The sequence below is a fragment of the Mytilus edulis genome, chromosome 1, assembly GCF_963676685.1.
Source record: "Mytilus edulis chromosome 1, xbMytEdul2.2, whole genome shotgun sequence".
In the NCBI taxonomy this organism is placed as follows: domain Eukaryota; kingdom Metazoa; phylum Mollusca; class Bivalvia; order Mytilida; family Mytilidae; genus Mytilus; species Mytilus edulis.
This window is the reverse complement of record NC_092344.1, coordinates 109,591,630-109,612,248: the sequence shown is the minus strand read 5'-3', so window position 1 is coordinate 109,612,248 and position 20,619 is coordinate 109,591,630. Positions and strand designations below refer to the sequence as shown.

Genomic DNA, 20,619 nt, shown 5'->3' with positions numbered 1-20,619 from the left:
TACTAAGTTTCAAGTTGATGTAACTTTAACTTTATCAAAAACTACCTTGACCAAAAACTTTAACCTGAACTTTGCACTATCATTTTCTATGTTCAGGGGACCATGAAATTGGGGTCAAAACTATAATTTGGCATTAAAATTAGAAAGATCATATCATGGGGAACATGTGTACTAAGTTTCATGTTGATTGGACTTCAACTTCTTCAAAAACTACCTTGACCAAAAACTTTAACCTGAAGCGAACGGACGCACAGACGGACGGACGAACGGACACACAGACGGACAGACGAACGAACGAACAGAGGCACAGACCAGAAAACATAATGCCCCTCTACTATCGTAGGTGGGGCATAAAAAAATAATTTGGCATTTAAATTAGAAGGATCATATCATAGGGAACATGTGTACTAAGTTTCAAGTTGATTGGACTTCAACTTCAACAAATACTACCTTGACCAAAAACTTTAACCTGAACTTCGCACTATCATTTTCTATGTTCAATGGACCCTGAAATCTGGGTCAAAACTTTAATTTGGCATTAAAATTAGAAAGATCATATCATGGGGAACATGTGTACTAAGTCAACAGTTGATTGGACTTCAACTTCATCAAAAACTACCTTGACCAAAAACTTAAACCAGAAGTGGGACGAACAGACTAATGGAGGAACAGATAGACAGACACACCAGAAAACATAATGCACCTCTACTATCGTAGGTGGGGCATAAAAAAACTTCCTTACCTCATATACAGATAAAAAGCAATGTGCAACAAAATAGGCAAATACACACACTAACAGCACTGGAACAGCATAAAAATGTAGCTCAGATTTGGTCTGAAAATAAAAATACAGTTTAGTAAATCTTATATAAAAACATTGAAGAATTAAATGTTAAAATCATTTGATAATCAGACAAGAAGAAAAACATCAGATTAACAAATGATCATCAGCTAGCAGTGAATTAATTCATAATCATATTTGTTTTAATTTTTTTCATCTTCAACTGTACTATATTGTAACTAATTTATCTGAATGCATCACCATCAAGTAATAGGGTACAATGGGCGGTACTAAAAAATGTCAAAGATACCAACCTTAAACCAGACTATTCCAACTGCACCAGTTGCTGCTGTCACACCTATCTTTCCCAGAAATAAAATGAAATCGCCCACACTATTTATAGCTGCAACTCTCAAAGCATTTGATATTATTGTGAAAAATGCCTGAAATGAAAATAAAGACTTACGTTATGACTACAAACATTTCCAGAATTTTTTATATAATCATTGAATAGTAAACAAGAATGTGTCCAAAGTACACGGATGCCCCACTTGCACTATCATTTTCCATGTTCAATGGACCGTGAAACTGGGTAAAAAAATCTAATTTAGCATTAAAATAGAAAACTCATACCATAGGCAACATGTGTACTAATTTTCATGTTGAATGAGCTTCAACTTCATCAAAAACTACCTTGACCAAAAACTTTAACCTGAAACTCGCACTTTCATTTCTATGTTCAGTGGACCGTGAAATTGGGGTAAAAGATTAATTTGGCTTTAACATTAGAAAGAGCATATCATAATCAACAAGTGTACTAAGTTTCAAGTTGATTGGATTTCAGCTTCATCAAAAACTACCTTGACTAAAAACTTTAACCTGATGCGGGACAGACGGACGGATGTACGGACGAACAGACGAACGCACAAACCAGAAAACATAATGCCCCTCTACTATCGTAGGTGGGGCATAAGGGTGGGGCATAAAAAGGTGATATGGTTTAAAACATTAGCCACATATCTTTAAAAATAATTTTACATATCAAAATGATTATGTTGAGAAAATCAATTAAACAAAGTAAGCTTCTTTTCATTAAATCCATTAGATGTGTATTGATTTAAATTTTAGAATTAGAAAACCCTAACCCAATTAATTGGAATAGGCACTAAACTAGGTTCCAGTAACAGTGAGTACTCTTTGTTGGTTTTGTCTTCTTTGTTCGTGATTTTGTGTGATTAGCACAGATTGGATGAGTTAAGCCTTATCCAACTGATTGTTCTTATTTTTTGTAAGTAACACCCCTGTCCCAAGTAGAGGGAAGGCTATTCAAAGCCCTATAGATGTTAAAACCTTCATCCTTTGGTCTTTGATGCATAGGTGTCTGAATGGTAATCATATCACATTTTCTTATATTCATAAACCAAAAATATGTTATGAAGCAACTACATGTTCTTTAATTATATAAATGTTCTGCAATGAACAGTTGTTTTTGTAAAAAAAAATGAACATTTTAGAAATTACCTTCCTTGCAGATGTACAGAAACTTGTTCCATTTATGGCTGAAATTATATACAAATAATCAATTAATCAATCAACACAACCATTTGGCAAAAACATGTACATGTACAGCATTTCATAACTATGCATTGCCAATGATCAGATATACCCCAAACAAAAGAAAAAGTTGTTATACATTGTATTGTGTCCATCTAAGCTCAGGTAATATGCATTAATCAAGAACTTGACTTGAAATCTTTCATTTATTTCATTAAAATAAACACCCAAAGTTATATAATTTTTTATTAAAAAGTCAATCAAAACTTCTGTTGAAGAAATGAACTGAATCTTTATAAATTAGATATAGTTTACAGTGATACTTACCAACAACTGTGTAGGCATTTTGATTTAGAAATTTAAGACACTTCTCCAAACAACAAAGACAACAAATACAACATTTCAGACAATATTCAGCACATTTGTTACTCCCCGCTGACGACTTTAATCTGGAAAATAAAAATATCAATAGTTAAAATCAGCATAAAAATAAAACTATGCAGATACATACTTTCATTCAAAATGTCTATAAATGTATTGGTGTGGATATTCCATATTTATATAAATATCACTATCAGCAGAAAAATCATTTCCAGCAAGAAGTAAGTCACTTAGCTGTAAGTCACTTAGCTGTGCTGGAGTTGCAGTATTGAGAGTGAGCGACAACTTGATGTGGATCTAAAGATTAATCCAATATTCCTTTAATAATGATAGAAATACATTTTAAAGCGCTCAAATTTGAAAATAGAAATAGTTTTTGAAAATAACATTTTAAACTGTTTTATTAAATTATACTCACTTTTTGTGTATATACATAAGTATCATTCGAGGAAGTTTGACCAATGTGATGACAAAGGCTCCAAAAGCTACTGATCCCAGATGATAAAATATCATCATCTTCATAGATTTACATATAGTGCAGCTTAAATCATTTCTATTTCTACAAAATAAGTTAACAAGAGTGCACACGCTGAAATGTCTCGCCTTCTTTACTAATCATTGATATTATTTTGATAGTCCTAAATATAGAGCTTTATTACAACTGTCACATAAACTTAACATTAACCAAGAAAAACTAAACATTAACCAATGAACAATGAAAATGAGGTCAAGGTCAAATGAACCATGCCAGGCAGGCATGTACAGCTAACAATTCTTCAATACAACAAATATAGTTAACCTATTGCTTATAGTTTAAGAAAAACAGACTAAAACACAAAAACTTTACGCTGAGCAATGAAAAGTGAAAATGAGGTCAAGGTCAAATAAAACTTGAGCAACTGACATATAGATCATAAAATATTTCCATACACCAAATATAGTTGACCTATTGCATATAGTATTAGAAAAAAAGACCAAAATTCAAGAACTTAACTTTGACCACTGAACCATGAAAATGAGGTCAAGGTCAGATGACACCTGCCAGCTAGACATGTTCACCTTACAATCATTCCATACATTAAATATAGTTGACCTATTGCATACAGTATAAGAACTAGAGGCTCTAAAGAGCCTGTGTCGCTCACCTTGGTCTATGTGAATATTAAACAAAGGAAACAGATTGAAAATTGACTACAAAGGTCAATAACTCCTACAGGGGTCAATTGACCATTTCGTTCATGTTGACTTATTTGTAGATCTTACTTTGCTGAACATTATTACTGTTTACAGTTTACCTATATCTATAATAATATTCAATATAATAACCAAAAACAGCAAAATTTCCTTAAAATTACCAATTCAGGGGCCGCAACCCAAAAACAGGTTGTCCAATTCATCTGAAAATTTCAGGGCAGATAGATCTTGACCTGATTAACAATTTTACTTCATGTCAGATTTTCTCTAAATTATTTGGTTTTTGAGTTATAAGCCAAAAACTGCATTTTACCCCTATGTTCTATTTTTAGCCCTGGCGGCCATCTTGGTTTGATGGCCAGGTCACCGGACACATTTTTTAAACAAGAAACCCCAAAGATGATTGTGGCCAAGTTTGGATCAATTTGGCACAGCAGTTTCAGAGAAGAAGATTTTAGTAAAAGATATATAAAATTTACGAAAAATGGTTAAAAATTGACTTTAAAGGGCAATAACTCCTAAAGAGGTCAACTGACCATTTTGGTCATGTTGACTTATTTGTAAATCTGACCTTGCTGAACATTATTGCTGTTTACAGTTTACCTATATCTATAATAATATTCAATATAATAACCAAAAACAGCAAAATTTCCTTAAAATTACCAATTCAGGGGCCGCAACCCAAAAACAGGTTGTCCAATTCATCTGAAAATTTCAGGGCAGATAGATCTTAGCCTGATTAACAATATTACCCATGTCAGATTTGCTCTAAATGCTTTGGTTTTTGAGTTATAAGCCAAAAACTGCATTTTACCCCTATGTTCTATTTATAGCCATGGCGGTCATCTTGGTTAGTTGGCGGGGTCACCGGACACAATTTTTAAACTAGATACTCCAATGATGATTGTGGCCAAGTTTCAAATAATTTGGCCCAGCAGTTTCAGAGGAGAAGATTTTTCTAAAAGATTACTAAGATTTACGAAAAATGGTTAAAAATTGACTATAAAGGGCAATAACTCCTAAAGTGGTCAACTGATCACTTTGGTCATGTTGACTTATTTGTAGATCTTACTTTGCTGAACATTATTGCTTTTTACAGTTTATCTCTATCTAAAATAATATTCAAGATAATAACCAAAAACAACAAAATTTCCTTAAAATTACCAATTCAGGGGCAGCAACCTAACAACGGAATGTCAGATTCATCTGAAAATTTCAGGGCAGATAGATCTTTACCTGATTAACAATATTACCCCATGTCAGATTTGCCCTAAATGCTTTGGTTTTTGAGTTATAAGCCAAAAACTGCATTTTACCCCTATGTTCTATTTATAGCCATGGCGGCCATTTTGGTTAGTTGGCGGGGTCACCGGACACAATTTTTAAACTAGATACCCCAATGATGATTGTGGCCAAGTTTGGTTAAATTTGGCCTAGTAGTTTCAGAGGAGAAGATTTTTGTAAAAGTTAACGCCGGACGCAGGACGACGACGACGGACGACGACGACGACGGACGCCGGACACCAAGTGATGAGAAAAGCTCACTTGGCCCTTTGGGCCAGGTGAGCTAAAAACAGACCAAAACACAAAATCTTAACTATAACCACTGAACGATGAAAATGAGGTCAAGGTCAGATGACACCTGCCAGCTAGACATGTTCACCTTACAATCATTCCAGTAGACCTATTGCATACAGTATAAGAAAAACCAACCAAAACACAAAAACTTAACTATAACCACTGAACCATGAAAATGAGGTCAAGGTCAGAAGACACCTGTCATTTGGACATGTACGCCTTACAGTCCTTCCATACACCGATTATAGTAGACATATTGCTTACAGTATCTGAGATATGGACTTGACCACCAAAACTTAACCCTTGTTCACTGATCCATGAAATGAGGTTGAGGTCAAGTGAAAACTGTCTGACAGACCTTGCAAGGTATGCACATACCAAATATAATTATCCTGTTACTTATAATAAGAGAAAATTTAACATCACAAAAAATCTAAATTTTTTTTTCAAGTAGTCACTGAACCATGAAAATGAGGTCAAGGAATTTGACATGTGACTGACGGAAATTTCATAACATGAGGCATCCATAAACAAAGTATGAAGCATCCAGGTCTTCCACCTTCTAAAATATAAAGCTTTTAAGAAGTTAGCTAATGCCGACGCCGCTGCCGGATCACTATCCCTATGTCGAGCTTTCTGCGACTTTTGTCGCAGTATCAACAAAAATAAATGCATTCAAACATTGAACAGCTTAATTTTGATTATTTAATATACTAAATTCTATTCTTATTGAGACCTTATCTGTTTTCAACAGAATGTAAAGTAAAAGTATGACGTAAAATATTTGTCTCAACACTAAGCTTCTAATATTAAGCTAGATAGGTTTTTTCCCCCTATTGTTATATGGTTAAAAGATCATATTACTTCTTACAAATTAAGAATCGTGTAATCTGATTGGTTAACTACTCAGCTTAACAATTTTTTAAATTTAATTTTCAACACCCATGTAATATTCTGATTACACCAAAATAATTTATACATGTGTTCAAGAAAATTAAATGCAGTACATTGTATTATAAAAGCAGTTTTCAAATAAGCCACACCAATTTGATCCCTTGTTCGACGGACCCGCCCGCACCATTTTTTTTCAAAACAGAATTTTTTTATTTTTTTTATATTCCCGCTTCCCGCATCCGGAATTGTAATCATGTCCATTTCCCACACCGTTTTTTTGTTGTTGTAAATATTATAAAAAGATATCAACATTTGTTAAATCACAGTCTAACCTGTAAATAACGATTTTAAACATAAAAGGAACTCAACACAATGTGTAAATATCTGTGAGAATATTTGTTTGAACTTTCAGCATGAAACCTGGAGTGCTCCGATAAAAAGTTATAACAGCGGGTATTTCCGTGAAGAACAAGAAATTGGTTTCTTTCCCCCTTACTTATATTCCCTATCAAAATATGTTCGTGGTTAGAATAAAGTACAAAGAACTTCTGTAGGATTTGCCTTCAACTGCAATTATATTGTATGCTGGCGAAACAAAACTATCCATAGCCGCTGCATGTTTATGCACCTGTCCTGATTGATTCAGGAGCATGTCGTTCAGCAGTTATCGTTTGTTGATGTTGTTCATTGGTATTTTCCCGTTTGGATATATAAATTAGATCGTTGGTTTTCCTGTTCGAATTGTGTAGGCTAATAATTTTGGGGTCCTGTATAGCTTGCTGTTTGGTCTGTATCAAAGCCCTGTATAAAAGGCCGTACTTTGACCTGTGTTTGTTATTATCAGGTTGAGAACAACCCTCCCTCAGACAAGGGGTCATTTTACTGATATAGAAATGACAATAGAAATACCAAGGATTTGCATAGTTTTTCTATACAAAACCTTTGATTACTTAGAATTTTGTACTCAAAAAGAGGAGAGTTACATCATATTTTAAACATTTTTTTCTAAAAGAGGGGTCCACTTATTTTGAATAATATTAAACTGTTAAAGTAAATGTGTTAACATGGTTAAAGTCCAGGAATATTACTAAATTCTTGGACATGTTTTGACCATTTAATACCAGATAGATATATAGTTCTATGAGAAAATATGAGCCCTTTTGTACAAACAAATATATAATAACTTATATTGATCCCTCATAAAACATGTAAAGGGATATTTATAACATTAAGGGGTTGCCCCCAAACTGATTATGATTTGGATGGAGAATTGTCTCATTGTCAGTCACACATACATAGACCAGATTTAATTATTTCTTGGTGAACAGGGAAAAAATACTTCAGAAATTAAAGAAATGTCAAAGTACAAGTGATAAATCAAGTTTTAATATATATATATATATATCGTCAAAACCTATTATTTTATGTTTACAAAAAAAAATTATAATCGCTCGCCTTTACTTTTCAAGCTTCGCCTCAAAAATTTGCAAATTAAATATTTTTTTATTTAAATTTTCAAATCGCTCGCTCGCCCCAAATTTTGGAGTCCAAAAATCCGTAGAACAAGAAATTAAATTGGTGTGGCCTAATGATCTTAAAATATGACAGTATTATTTTAAGTTAAGTATAAAACAATCTTGCGTCATAAAATATATATATTCATTCCATTTTCTTCCATCAGTCAATACATGTAAAGCAGGTCAAATTCTGAATAAGCAATATATAAAAGATAAAATATCATTACTTTGTAAAAAACTTCATCATTTGTCTCAAAACTGTGGATTGATTGATTAAATGTTGGTGTTTAATGCCACTTTCAGTTCTTTTACTTTATTGTAGCCACTAGTTTTTATATTGATGGAGGAAGCCGGAATACAGAGAGAAAACAACTGACCTTCAGCAAGAAATTTGCAATCCTAGTCAATTAAGAAGTCAAACACACCTTTCAACAAATGTGGTACAGCCCACAATTTAGTGTTCATCGAAGAGGATCTACATTGATTACTAGGTCAGTGAGAACCCAAAAACCGTAAGAAAGGAACATATTACAACAGTTACACCCACCTACTAAAATACCATGTAGCCACAGTTCCTGACACTACAAGTTGTTGACATGCATTGATAAATTCACTGGTCCATATCAAACCTAAAGACACATGTGACAACAGTTTACACCCACCTGCTTAAATACCATGTAGCCACAGTTCCAGACACTACAAGTTGTTGACATGCAATGATAAATTCACTGGTCCATATCAAACCTAAAGACACATGTGACAACAGTTTACACCCACCTGCTAAAATACCATGTAGCCACAGTTCCAGATACTACAAGTTGTTGACATGCAATGATAAATTCACTGGTCCATATCAAACCTATCAGATGATACCACCAAAAATAGGAGACAGTCTCGTGTTCTGTATAATCAATGTGTCCAGTAACATTATTATATTCTCTTATCTCTGAAATAATAAATTATATATTGTCTCACACTAATCACATAATTGTAAATAAATCAACATATAATACAAAATATTCAAAATCAAATCAGCATTAAATCAGTAATATGTTAGTAATAAATTAGTATACTGTAAATTCAGAAATTATTGTGTGGTTTAAATAATGCAAATAATGTCACTAGGTGTGTATCACAATAATGAGAGCTTGCCTTATGATATCTTATACAAATATCTGCAAGCAGATTTTCGTGAAATAATTGATCTCACATTTTTGCCCATTCTTCAAATAAAGATATAATATATATACATGCAATAATTTCTGAAATTACAGTTGTTGTTGTTTTTCTCTCTCTCAAAATTTTGTAAAAAAAACCAAATGGTTTATTGTTTCTTTAGATAGAAAACTTTCAAATCACTCCTATATGATAGCAGCTGGCAGAAGATGGGAAGATGATAGTGTGAATTAAAATTTGACTTAGATCTATAACAATGTATAATGGCTCAACTTAAAAACTCAATGAGTATATTCTAAATTTAGTTAACAATTTACATGTTTTAATATGATCACTCAAAGATTCCTATTTTAGAAATTAAAGTATTAAAATATCATTAATACTATTTAAAATATCCAACTTACCTGATGTTGATAAATATGCCAGTATAATAACCCAGTAGAAGAAGAATGCCATTAGAAGTAAGAATGTCCAAAGTGGCTGAACTAGCAGTAGTGGTACAGCGGACAAACAATCTCCTGCTTCATAGAACAATGCTACAACCAAGCCAACTCTCTTCCTCATTACTAAGATTATCAAGAGAAGGATTACCTGAAAAATAAGATTATATAAATAAATTTATAACTGGGAGCAAATGATTAGAACAATAAAGTTCTTTTTGTTATAAAATCAATTGATTAAATATCAGAGTTGACTTTGCTTATCACTGACGTTTTTTATTTGCGCCAATCTGCATTTCGCTTGCACCTTTTTATTTGTCTTTCATTTGTGCCAATTTTGTACAGGTAATTTACAGGTGAATGTCCTTTTTTTTATCATTATAAACCTCTTCTGTTCGTTTCAGTGTACAATATGTCCATCATGTCACAACAACGACATTGAAGATGATGATAATGGCAAATTGGTATGCATATATTCAGGACGAGAACATGTGTTAGTAAAATCAAAATTAACCCTGCTTTTCAACAGAGCTGGATTTTTTATGTGCTATTTCACAAGGTTAGAGTCCACAGGCAGACATTTTACCTTAATCGAACACACAATTATGACTCCTAGCCGACCAGTCTTTGCTCTTCCTCCTTAATGATGCGTGCTTAGCGTAGAAGCACCAAATACCAATTTTAAAGTCTTTGGTTTCATGGGCTAGGGTTCCTACCTGCAACTTCCTGTACTATAGGTAAACATGCTGCCACGTGACCATTGAGATGGTTAGTGTCTCAACAAAGTTTCCAAATAATATGAAACAAAATTGACTTAAACATAAGTGAACAAAGTTTATGTTCAGATTTTACCAATTTACTTTCTATAGTACATGTACATGTATTTACTCACTTGTGTCATAAAATAGAAACACAAAAAGGACCAAATATAGAATTGGCCTATTTGAGAGAATCAAATGGGTGCAAATGAAAGATGGAAATGTTTTTAAACCTGCGCAAAAGTCATACACCCCTTATCAAAATTATTTTAAAATTTCCCTGATAAACTCATTATCGACATCAAAGTGATGACAAATTTCAATCTGAAGGTGTGGCAAAGTGATGACAAATTTCAATCTGAAGGTGTGGTTTATTAATGATATTGATACTAAACAGTGATTGTCGTACTCTAACAAAAATCATGTTTAGATTTGAACACAAAATGTTAGCATTAATCCACAGTTGAGACCATTGAAGCTGTAGCAATGTTGGTCTGCTGTTACAGCGTTAACCTTCATATCTTAAAACTGTATAAGTGCATGCTATTTAGACTGAAGCTATAATTGAGTAATGAGTGTTATAAAAATACATACTGTTAAGACTGAGGCTATAATTGAGTAATGAGTGTTATAAAAATACATACTGTTAAGACTGAGGCTATAATAGAGTAAACAAGAAATGCTGTTTTAGCCCTGACTTCAATGTCCAGAAGTGGAATCTTGTGCATTATATCATCATTCAGGTCACTAACTATATCTGCATAGGTCCACCATAAAAACCCAGTACCAGCTGTCAAAAAATAAATATTCATAAAATTTTATACTGGTTATATAGCAGTTTGACAAACAGTAATTTTGATCATTGAGAAGCTTAATATTGCCTTCACAGCGCAACATAATTAAAACGTTTAGCTGATTTTACAGAGTTATCTCCCTGTAGTGTTAGGTACCACCTTAAGATGCAGAAAGGAGTCTAAAAATTTTGCAATTTTTTTATTTATAAAGAGCACAACTCAATAATGATTAAAGTGACGCCACTAAAATTCAAATATGATCTGTGTTTAGTGGTTATAAGCATTGTATATAAGTTTTATAACATTTAAGTGAGTCTAACATAGTCAGAAAACTGAAACTAAAATTTTTTCAATTTTTCCATTTATAAAGGAGCATATCTCTAAAATGGTTAAAGTGAAGCCATTCAAGTTAGAGAACAGAAACCAATTTTAGGATGTAAAAACATATGTACTTACAGACAGACAATAATAAAACTAAATGCCCCCTACGCTACAGCAGGGGCATAGAAAAAATATGCTCTTACTATCCAACAATATAGGAGCACATGGTTTTTTAAATGCACATAGACATTTAAGACATCAAAAATCAAAAAATCAAATTTAAAAAATCAATTTGGAAAGTGTATTAAAAAAATTTGCAAGTTATACACTGTCCAAACTAGGACTCTACTTGTAGACAAAGACAATCAAAGGACGATAACTGTGTCTGAGAACCAAATTTGTTTTACCTAACTGCATACTACCCCTCCTCCCAATTCATGCCATAACAACATATACTTACCTAAACTGGCTACTATAGCTACACCTAAGATGACATATACAATGATGGAAGCCATGAATCTGATCAGTAAAACCATTATTATAGCAAAAACTGTAAATTAAAATAAGATTTGTTGCAATAAATATCACAAACTGCAATTCTGTGATCACAGTTTTGTTTACAATGAACTTGATGAACACAATAATTATTACTGGAATATATTTTTTCTAAGGTTTGATATGCTTGAAATTTGTAACTGCTACATGTATTCTCTTTATACAATGTATTTTCAACAACAAAAAATGAAAATTGGAAATATGGTCTAAAATCAATAATTGTTTTAAAGAATGTTATTTCACATACCATTAAATCAAAATAGTGAAATATATAAAAGTATTATTGATGTTATAAAAAACAATAAATATAGAAAAATGAAAACAAAACCACATGAACAAAAAACATGAACAAAGGTGACAAAACAAAAGATGTGTTTGGTTAGTAACGATATTGTTGCCATAAATGTTAATAATAAACACGAGAAAAACATAATCCTTTCATATTGTCATGGCAATCCTTCATTTATTTACCTGCAAAGTTTTTTAAACAATCAAAATTAAACTATTGAGAGTGAAGAAATATTTTAATACATGAGTTATAGTGGTCGAATCTGTTTCTCTAATGACTTTTATCCTTCCCTTTCAAAGGTTTGTAGAAAGTTGTGTTCTTTTCATGTGATGTCATCAGTCATGATTGCCTTTTTTCATGACGTCACAATAGGAAATTCAGAAGAAATCAAGAAAATCTTATTTCATTATATCATGATTTGCTGCGAACAGTTATTTCAGTAGTGAGGAGAACAATTTGTTTTACAAACTATCAGGAAATGGGAAATGAAAATATTAAAATATTAGAGAAGTACAGATAACAGAAAAAATTACAGAACCTGTCAAGTCTCTTAATAACTTATAGCTTCAATTATAAAGAATACCTATTTAATTTAATAACTTATAGCTTTAAGGTTATAAAGTATACCTATTTAATTTAATATAACTTATAGCTTCAAGGTTATAAAGAATACCTATTTAATTTAATAACTTATAGCTTCAAGGTTATAAAGTATACCTATTTAATTTAATAACTTATAGCTTCAAGGTTATAAAGTATACCTATTTAATTTAATAACTTATAGTTTCAAGGTTATAAAGTATACCTATTTAATTTAATAACTTATAGCTTCAAGGTTATAAAACACACCTATTTAATTTAATAACTTATAGCTTCAAGGTTATAAAGCATACCTATTTAATTTAATATAGCTTTTATTTTATGTTTAGCTTGAGTTTGAAATTGATGAAAATATTTATTGTTATAGAGAAAAGTGAAAAAGCATGAAGAACTGCCGAATGACTGCAAAAATGGATGTTTATATTTAATGGACACACATGAAATTGGGATGTGACAAAACTAATATGTTTGAATGACATTGATCTCACAATGAAAAATATATTCCTACCTAAAGCTAGAAGACAAAGAAGAATCATTTCTTTCCATGAAGCATAAAGATCACTCAGAGCTTTCTGGAACGTATCACTATTATTCAGAAATTCAAAAAGAACTGCCAGTTTGTCCCCCAAAACAGTAAGTTTACTGGGGACACACCTAAACAACAAATCGTCACTGCAAATAGGAAAAAAGAAATTTGCTACAAATTTAATTACATTCCAACTTAATTTTATGTAATACAATTAATTATATTATCATCTGATTTTGTTTTATCACTAAATAAATAAATTTTTATTTATGTATTATAGTTAGTTTTTGTTCATGAAAGTTTGTTATTTCAAAAATACATTTCAATACTCAGCACAGTATTAGAACTGTAACAGAAAATCAGCTGATAATACAAAATGTATCTAAAAACCAAACTGAACCAAAGAAAAAATGCTAGGAAAGAAACAAAACTCAGGCACATAAACATTGAGTGCTATAATATAAAACATGATGTAGGTCACACCATAATTCACAATTCATAAACATATGTAAAAATAAATCCAAAAGTTATCATTTAATGCATCTGATTGAATAAACAGCAACAATATTATGAAATTGGAAAAAAATACTCTGAAAATAGCATTCGAATATTACTTAAAATAATATTCAAATCTAGTTTTTAATTTGGTTCAGTTGGTTAGTAATTTTGTTAATTGTGTGTAAAATTATCAAGGACTACATCTGTCCTTGAAAATATAATATGGTCTGACCTAATACCACTTGCTTAAAAAGAACACCAATATACAGAAAAGCTATTACAGTTGAACATTAACACAAGAGATTAATAATAATTCAATGAACATTAACACAAGAGATTTATATTATTCAATGAATAATAATTTTTACTTTGATTTCTCCAGTAATGGAGATCACTAAACTAAGCATTAAATGAAATTAAAACACCAGTAAGTTTTGATAAGATCATTTATTAGATTAAGTGACTTTTCCTTACATGCTTAACTGATAAAAACCTTTAACTGAAAAATAAGCTGGTACTAGTAGCCCAAATTATTTTTAAAATATTAAGGTTTTCCAAAAATAATGAAAAGTCCACAGCAGGAACACATTCAATTAATTTTAAAATCTCATTCTTCATCCACAAATGTATATGAATCAAAGAAATTTGTTCATATAAAAATGTACTGATTTTCAGTAAAGAAATACTGGAATTATAAAGTTCAACATGAAACTGAAACAAGTCCAATTGGGAGTAATAAAATGAGATTTTAAAATTATTTTCTTTTAAAGCCTTTTAACTTTTTTAATCATTTTCTTAAATACTTAAAGTTTGTCATCTGTAATAGCTTTTTCTCCCATTGTAAAATATAACACATATATAAATATAACAGCGAATTATACCTAGTGCTAGAACACAAAGCTGGAGAATTTCTCTCCACGCTCTAGCTAAGTCACTTGTAAGTTTGTTGAAAAGATCGAAACTGTTAAAATATGCTATGATAGAGTTTCCTTTATCAATTAATTTAGTAAGGCTTCCTGGTACACAATAACTCATCAAAGGTTGGCTGAAAAAATCAAATGAGGTACGTCACAAAGTTACCAAGATATAGTACATCAGCATCCTTAATAGTTTGACTTTATTTATATGGCCCCAGGTGAAATACCTGTGGCTAGCTATCTTTTTTTTAGTTACAGACAGGCCATTTCATAATCATTGGTTGAAGTCAACTGAATTTTTATGGTGATGTTGTTTAAAGAGCCAGTAAACTTAGATAAGTTCTAACAGTTAATATATATTTTACTACTAAAAAAATAATACTAAAAATGTATTGCTTTAGCATTTTTTTAATATTTTCAGCCTTACATGCTGTCAATACCTATGTTTTGCATTGTACAAGGTCATGCTTTTCTCAGACTGGTTATTTGTCTGTTCACTTAATCTATTGGATGTGTACTGATTGATATTTTACCTCACTTTACTAAGGTATGGCTTTTGTTCTTTGTTGTAGGCCTTTAGTTGACCTATAGTTGCTTACATACATGTTTGCATTTTTTTAATCTTTTGATTCCCTCTGTTAGTGACATCATTAGAACTAGTGCTTTTTCTGTATTAGTTATTAAGTGAGTTTTATAGTTGTCACTTATTCTGATAATAAAAAGGGTTCCAGGATCAAATTGATTACTCATCAGTTTAACCCCATACATATATGTAGTTCTGATTGGATGGAAAAGACAATGTATGTATGAAGTATACCACACATTTGTGAGTGGTGGTAAAATAATATTCATAGGCTCAAAAAGTATTGTTGGAAATGGATTTTAATTTCATAATACATTTCAAAAGTTAAAATTTAAGATTCATACTGATGGTTTATGTTATTTTCATTTTTCATTATTTTTCTTAGATATGGTTTTCAGTTTGCATTTCAAAAATTAAAACATGAAAAAAATATGAATTCTTTCTGATCTTAATAAGGTGTAGACAAGAAACACACAATCCATCAATTGATCCTTATTTTAACGAATAAAACATTAAAAATGTGATTATCCAATTGATTATTCATAATTTGTTATAAAATCACTTGATTGAAATTATGAGAGAGTAATGACATAAACCTACATAAAATATTTATCTTTTTATGGCAAAACATTTCTTCTTTTATTAAGCAAATGGTAGTTTTATACTATTTTTCCTCCAAGCAATTATTAAATTCTGTCACTATGGCTTCATAAACAAAATTTGAAACAACTGAATATTGAATGCCTACAATCTTAAGTCAACAGTTAATTTCCTAAAACTATAACTAATCCCCTTAACTAACAATCTCTAGAAGATGGACATCACATTATTTCCCAATTTTAAAATAGCTTAAAAAAATAATTATTCCTCTGTGGATGTAAATACCTTTTCCATACAGGGAACACTTGTGGACATTTATCTTTATTTGCATCATCTGTGATTTTGTCTATTGGTACATCGTAACGACATAAATTTGAACCTTCTTTAATGGCAAACTCCTGTACTCCATTAATATTATCAATCTCTATATCTGGACATTTAGTTACACATAACATCGTTGTCTCAAGCGGTTTTCTGATATCAAGAAAGAAAACATAACTGAAAAACAAAAAACAAATTCATGAATGAATACAGTTTTATTAGAAGGAAGCTAAATTAACACTGAGACATTTGAATTTGTTGAAACTTATGTTAACCCTTTAATCAATGAAATCTATTTTTTTGCATACTTGATTCCATAGGATTTTTCAATAAAATGCTAAAATATGCTTCAAAGTATTAAAGCATTGTGAAAAAGAAAATTTCATCAAATAAATATAAGTAAGATATTCCTACAAATATCCTTTTCACATTGGATATGAATTTTTATTAAGTTTGAAACTGACATTTCCTAGTCAAACGCGTCACAAGGTGTCTTTATGGAGGAAAAGGTCAAGGTTGTGTTGTGATAATGAAAAATTTAGATTTGTTGAAACTAATACTGTACTGGTAGATTCAGAAAATATTGCGAGGTTTTAAATAATGCAACTTGGTTATTAGCGGCATAATAAGAACTCACATTCTGCTACAGATGTCTGTATGTCAATTTTCCTGAAAATCGCAATAATTGGTCTTGATTTTATGTCCATTCTTCAATAAATGAAGAATGTGTCCATGGGATACAGATGATGCACCCGCTTGCAAATAATGTTATAAAGGGATATAAACTCAAAACTATACAAGTGATGCTACCCAAATTAGTACTTGATCTGAGTTTTGTGGCAAAAAGGATTATGTATAAAGTTTTATAACATTTGGTTGAAGCAAACTTAAGTTAGAGTACGGAAATGAAAAATCAGTAATTTTTCCATCTGTAAAGGGACATAACTCTAGAATGGTGAAAGTAATGTCACCAAATTCAAATTTGATCTGTGTTATGTTTTAATTAGCATTGTGCATCAGATGTATAATATTTGGTTGAGGCAAACTCAAGTAATAAAACAGAAACAAGATTCAGATGTAGACAGATTGACATACAGAAGGACAAGGATAAAACTTGAAATTGCAATAATAAATGAACACAATAATCTCTGAATTTACAGTAGTTTTATTTGACAATAATTTATTTCCTTGTTTTCAAAATTCCAATAATTTATTTAGATGGTAAAACCTCAAGTTTTCTTTTTGGCTGAGATCAGACAAAAGACATTTGCAATGTTGATACTTAAGGTTTTCCTTTATGATTGAGTCCTGTCAATGAGACATTAGGATTTGATGGTACTTACGGTTTTTCTTTATGGTTGATCCCAGTCAATGAGACATTAGGATTTGATGGTACTTACGGTTTTCCTTTATGGTTGAGTCCTGTCAATGAGACATTAGGATTTGATGGTACTTACGGTTTTCCTTTATGATTGAGTCCTGTCAATGAGACATTAGGATTTGATGGTACTTACGGTTTTCCTTTATGGTTGAGCCCTGTCAATGAGACATTTTCCATGGTCTTATCTGCATTATCTTCATCACATGTGTTTCCAAAACTATCGTAACCATACACCAATCTAAAGGCATCTCCATGTGACACAGAAAATACAGCTATGTATATCTGAAAATATATATTTTAACTTATTGCAAAAAAATTGAAATGACTCTTATCTTTCCTGTTTTGTTAAGTGTTGTATATTTGATATTTTCAATGTGTAGTGTCAGTGTTAAAATTATACACTGGAATTAAACTTCAACTAATTGATTGAATGTTCTTTCCTTAATGTTAAGAGGAAAAAATATCTAACACGTTTAAGATGACAACAGATTAGCAAGTATTAACTCATATGAATGAAAAAGTTGGTACATCTAGTAAAGGAGCAACCATTTTGACAGCCACTCTTCTTATTATTGGAGTTTAAAAAACATACAAGACTAACTACGCCTAGAGGTTTCCAACAATATATGACCAGTGCAAAAATGGGCGGGGTTAAATATGTTTTGTGATATCTCAACCCTTCCCTAATAGCTCTAGTCAATGTGGAATTAACAAACACAGCAATATGCACAGTAAAATTCAGTTTTTCTCAAAAACATTCAAATACAAGAGGTTGTCACAACGACAGCAAACCGGATTTATTAACATTTATTTGTGTCCTGGCAATATCACAAGAACCATTACTGATGAATGGTGAAAGTGAAAATCGTCAATATCAAATTTGACCTCCATTTTGTCAACAGTATCAACATATTAAAATTTGAAAAGCTTAGATTGAATGGTTCATGAGTAAATGCAACAACCTGAATGGAAACGCCATTTTACGATCTTTCAAGAACCATAACTCCTGAACGGTAAAAGTCAAAATCGTCATTATTGAACTTGACCTCTATTTTGTCATCCGTAACAACATATTAAAATTTCAAAAAGCTTTGGTTGAATGGTTCATGAGAAAATGCATGGAAAAGACGGGAAACACCATTTTTCAATCTTTCAAGAACCATAACTCCTGAACGGTAAAAGTCAAAATCGTCATTATTGAACTTGACCTCCATTTTGTCATCAGTAACAGCATATTAAAATTTCGTAAGCTTTGGTAGAACAGTTCAGGGTGCTATAAACAGTTTCGTATAAAAAACTAGGGGTTATTCCCCTACTAAAAATAACCATGGAGGGAAACCCCTGTTTATTTACTCAATTGGTGAAAAAGTATCATGCTTTTTGTATTTGATTGTAAAAATTAGTTAATTAGCTTTGAATTAAAACAGGTTGAATGATTGAAATAATTTTAAAAATTATATTAACTTTACATGTTTTGAGGGGAGACAACACTGTAAACATCCTGTTTTTTTGGCAGTGAAAATTGAAAACTTATTTGCAGCCACTGTAGCATTTTTCGGAGCAGGAAACCGTACCCTGAAACAAGATTTTTTTGAAAGGCCAGGTAAAAACTTACAAATTTCATACAGTTTTGATTATGTAAAATGTGCACGGATCATGTCTTCATGGGTGTGCACATGACCTGGTTTCAAGTTTTTTATGTTCAAATTAGACCTTTTTTCCCCCATGTTCATTGGATGGAATATTTTTAAAATATTAAAAGTACACATTATTTTTATTTCATTATAAACTAGAGAACATTCTGATTCCAGTGATATCTAGTTTTATACAAGTATCTTTATTAATCAGTCCACCACTAAGGGTCACTTATGCATGGTCCCTCAAAATGTGACGTCATAGAAAAAAACTGTTGATTGCACCCTTAAAGGGACAAATATATATTATAGTGATGTTTTCGCATAGAAATGTGTACGCGAATGGAGTAAAACAATTCTGAAAAATATTGTACGGCACGTATACTTTAATTTAAAAGCATCAGTTTGGTATATTTAATGCAAATATTACAGATTTGTACATAGCAACCAGAAATAAGAAAACCAGACTCTGCGCGAATATTGAAGTTTTTTTTCAACTTTTTGTGACGTCATGATATTTTATTCAATCTCTCATATATTTGGAACCAAAAGTTGCACATGCAAAATGTAGATTTTTTCTACTTTGACCTGTATTTCTGATCAGTGTGACATAAATTTTGATTCATTATAATATATATTTGGTACTTTTTAAAGTCATAAAGGTACAAGTGCCATTCCTAAGAAAAACACTATTTCCATATTTTTCTCAACTCAGCTATAACTTAGTTCACATAATACTAGGGACAAAATATATTTAAAGTAACTTTATTCATGCTTATTTCATAGTTTTTATTCTATTTATTCAAAAGAAACCCTATTTTATGATTTATTTTCTTTGTAAAACTGATGAAAATGAGATACAGGAAATGTTTGAGGTTTGCTGGTTAAACTGTTTGCCACTGGCCAATATGCCAGTACTACGCGACATGAAAAAAGAGCTGTATTTTCACTATTCGTGGTCACAATCCTTAAAGTCAGACATCATTTTAATCGGTATAGTGTACAGATTCAGAAAAGCTAAGAAATTTTAATATATCGCATATAAAGTTTTGCCTTAAGGGTGCTATAAACAGTTTCGTATAAAAAACTAGGGGTTATTCCCCTACTAAAAATAACCATGGAGGGAAACCCCTGTTTATTTACTCAATTGGTGAAAAAGTATCATGCTTTTTGTATTTGATTGTAAAAATTAGTTAATTAGCTTTGAATTAAAACAGGTTGAATGATTGAAATAATTTTAAAAATTATATTAACTTTACATGTTTTGAGGGGAGACAACACTGTAAACATCCTGTTTTTTTGGCAGTGAAAATTGAAAACTTATTTG

At 31.2% G+C, this 20,619-nt stretch overlaps 1 protein-coding gene across 13 annotated transcripts in view; it reads right to left on the bottom strand.

Annotated features, from left to right (window-relative positions):
* LOC139517489 (choline transporter-like protein 1) overlaps nucleotides 1-20,619 on the bottom strand; it is a 56,700-nt gene that overhangs the window by 5,651 nt on the left and 30,430 nt on the right. For 8 of the 13 annotated variants that reach the window (XR_011663149.1, XR_011663150.1, XM_071308632.1 and 5 more), the window contains 12 exons: nucleotides 17,792-17,940; nucleotides 16,242-16,454; nucleotides 13,341-13,504; nucleotides 11,849-11,938; nucleotides 10,918-11,063; nucleotides 9,480-9,666; nucleotides 8,677-8,845; nucleotides 3,135-3,275; nucleotides 2,663-2,784; nucleotides 2,303-2,340; nucleotides 1,096-1,224; nucleotides 743-835 (listed from right to left, as the gene is read on the bottom strand). Coding sequence is in view for 9 of the 13 variants with exons in the window: in XM_071308632.1 (XP_071164733.1) it covers nucleotides 743-835; nucleotides 1,096-1,224; nucleotides 2,303-2,340; nucleotides 2,663-2,784; nucleotides 3,135-3,275; nucleotides 8,677-8,845; nucleotides 9,480-9,666; nucleotides 10,918-11,063; nucleotides 11,849-11,938; nucleotides 13,341-13,504; nucleotides 16,242-16,454; nucleotides 17,792-17,940 (1,641 nt within the window). In the remaining 4 variants the exon portion in view is untranslated. Of the gene's footprint in view, nucleotides 1-742; nucleotides 836-1,095; nucleotides 1,225-2,302; nucleotides 2,341-2,662; nucleotides 2,785-3,134; nucleotides 3,276-8,561; nucleotides 8,644-8,676; nucleotides 8,846-9,479; nucleotides 9,667-10,917; nucleotides 11,064-11,848; nucleotides 11,939-13,340; nucleotides 13,505-14,737; nucleotides 14,902-16,241; nucleotides 16,455-17,791; nucleotides 17,941-20,619 lie in introns of all 13 variants that reach the window. The other 5 variants (XR_011663148.1, XR_011663151.1, XM_071308665.1 and 2 more) reach the window with 2 other exon arrangements.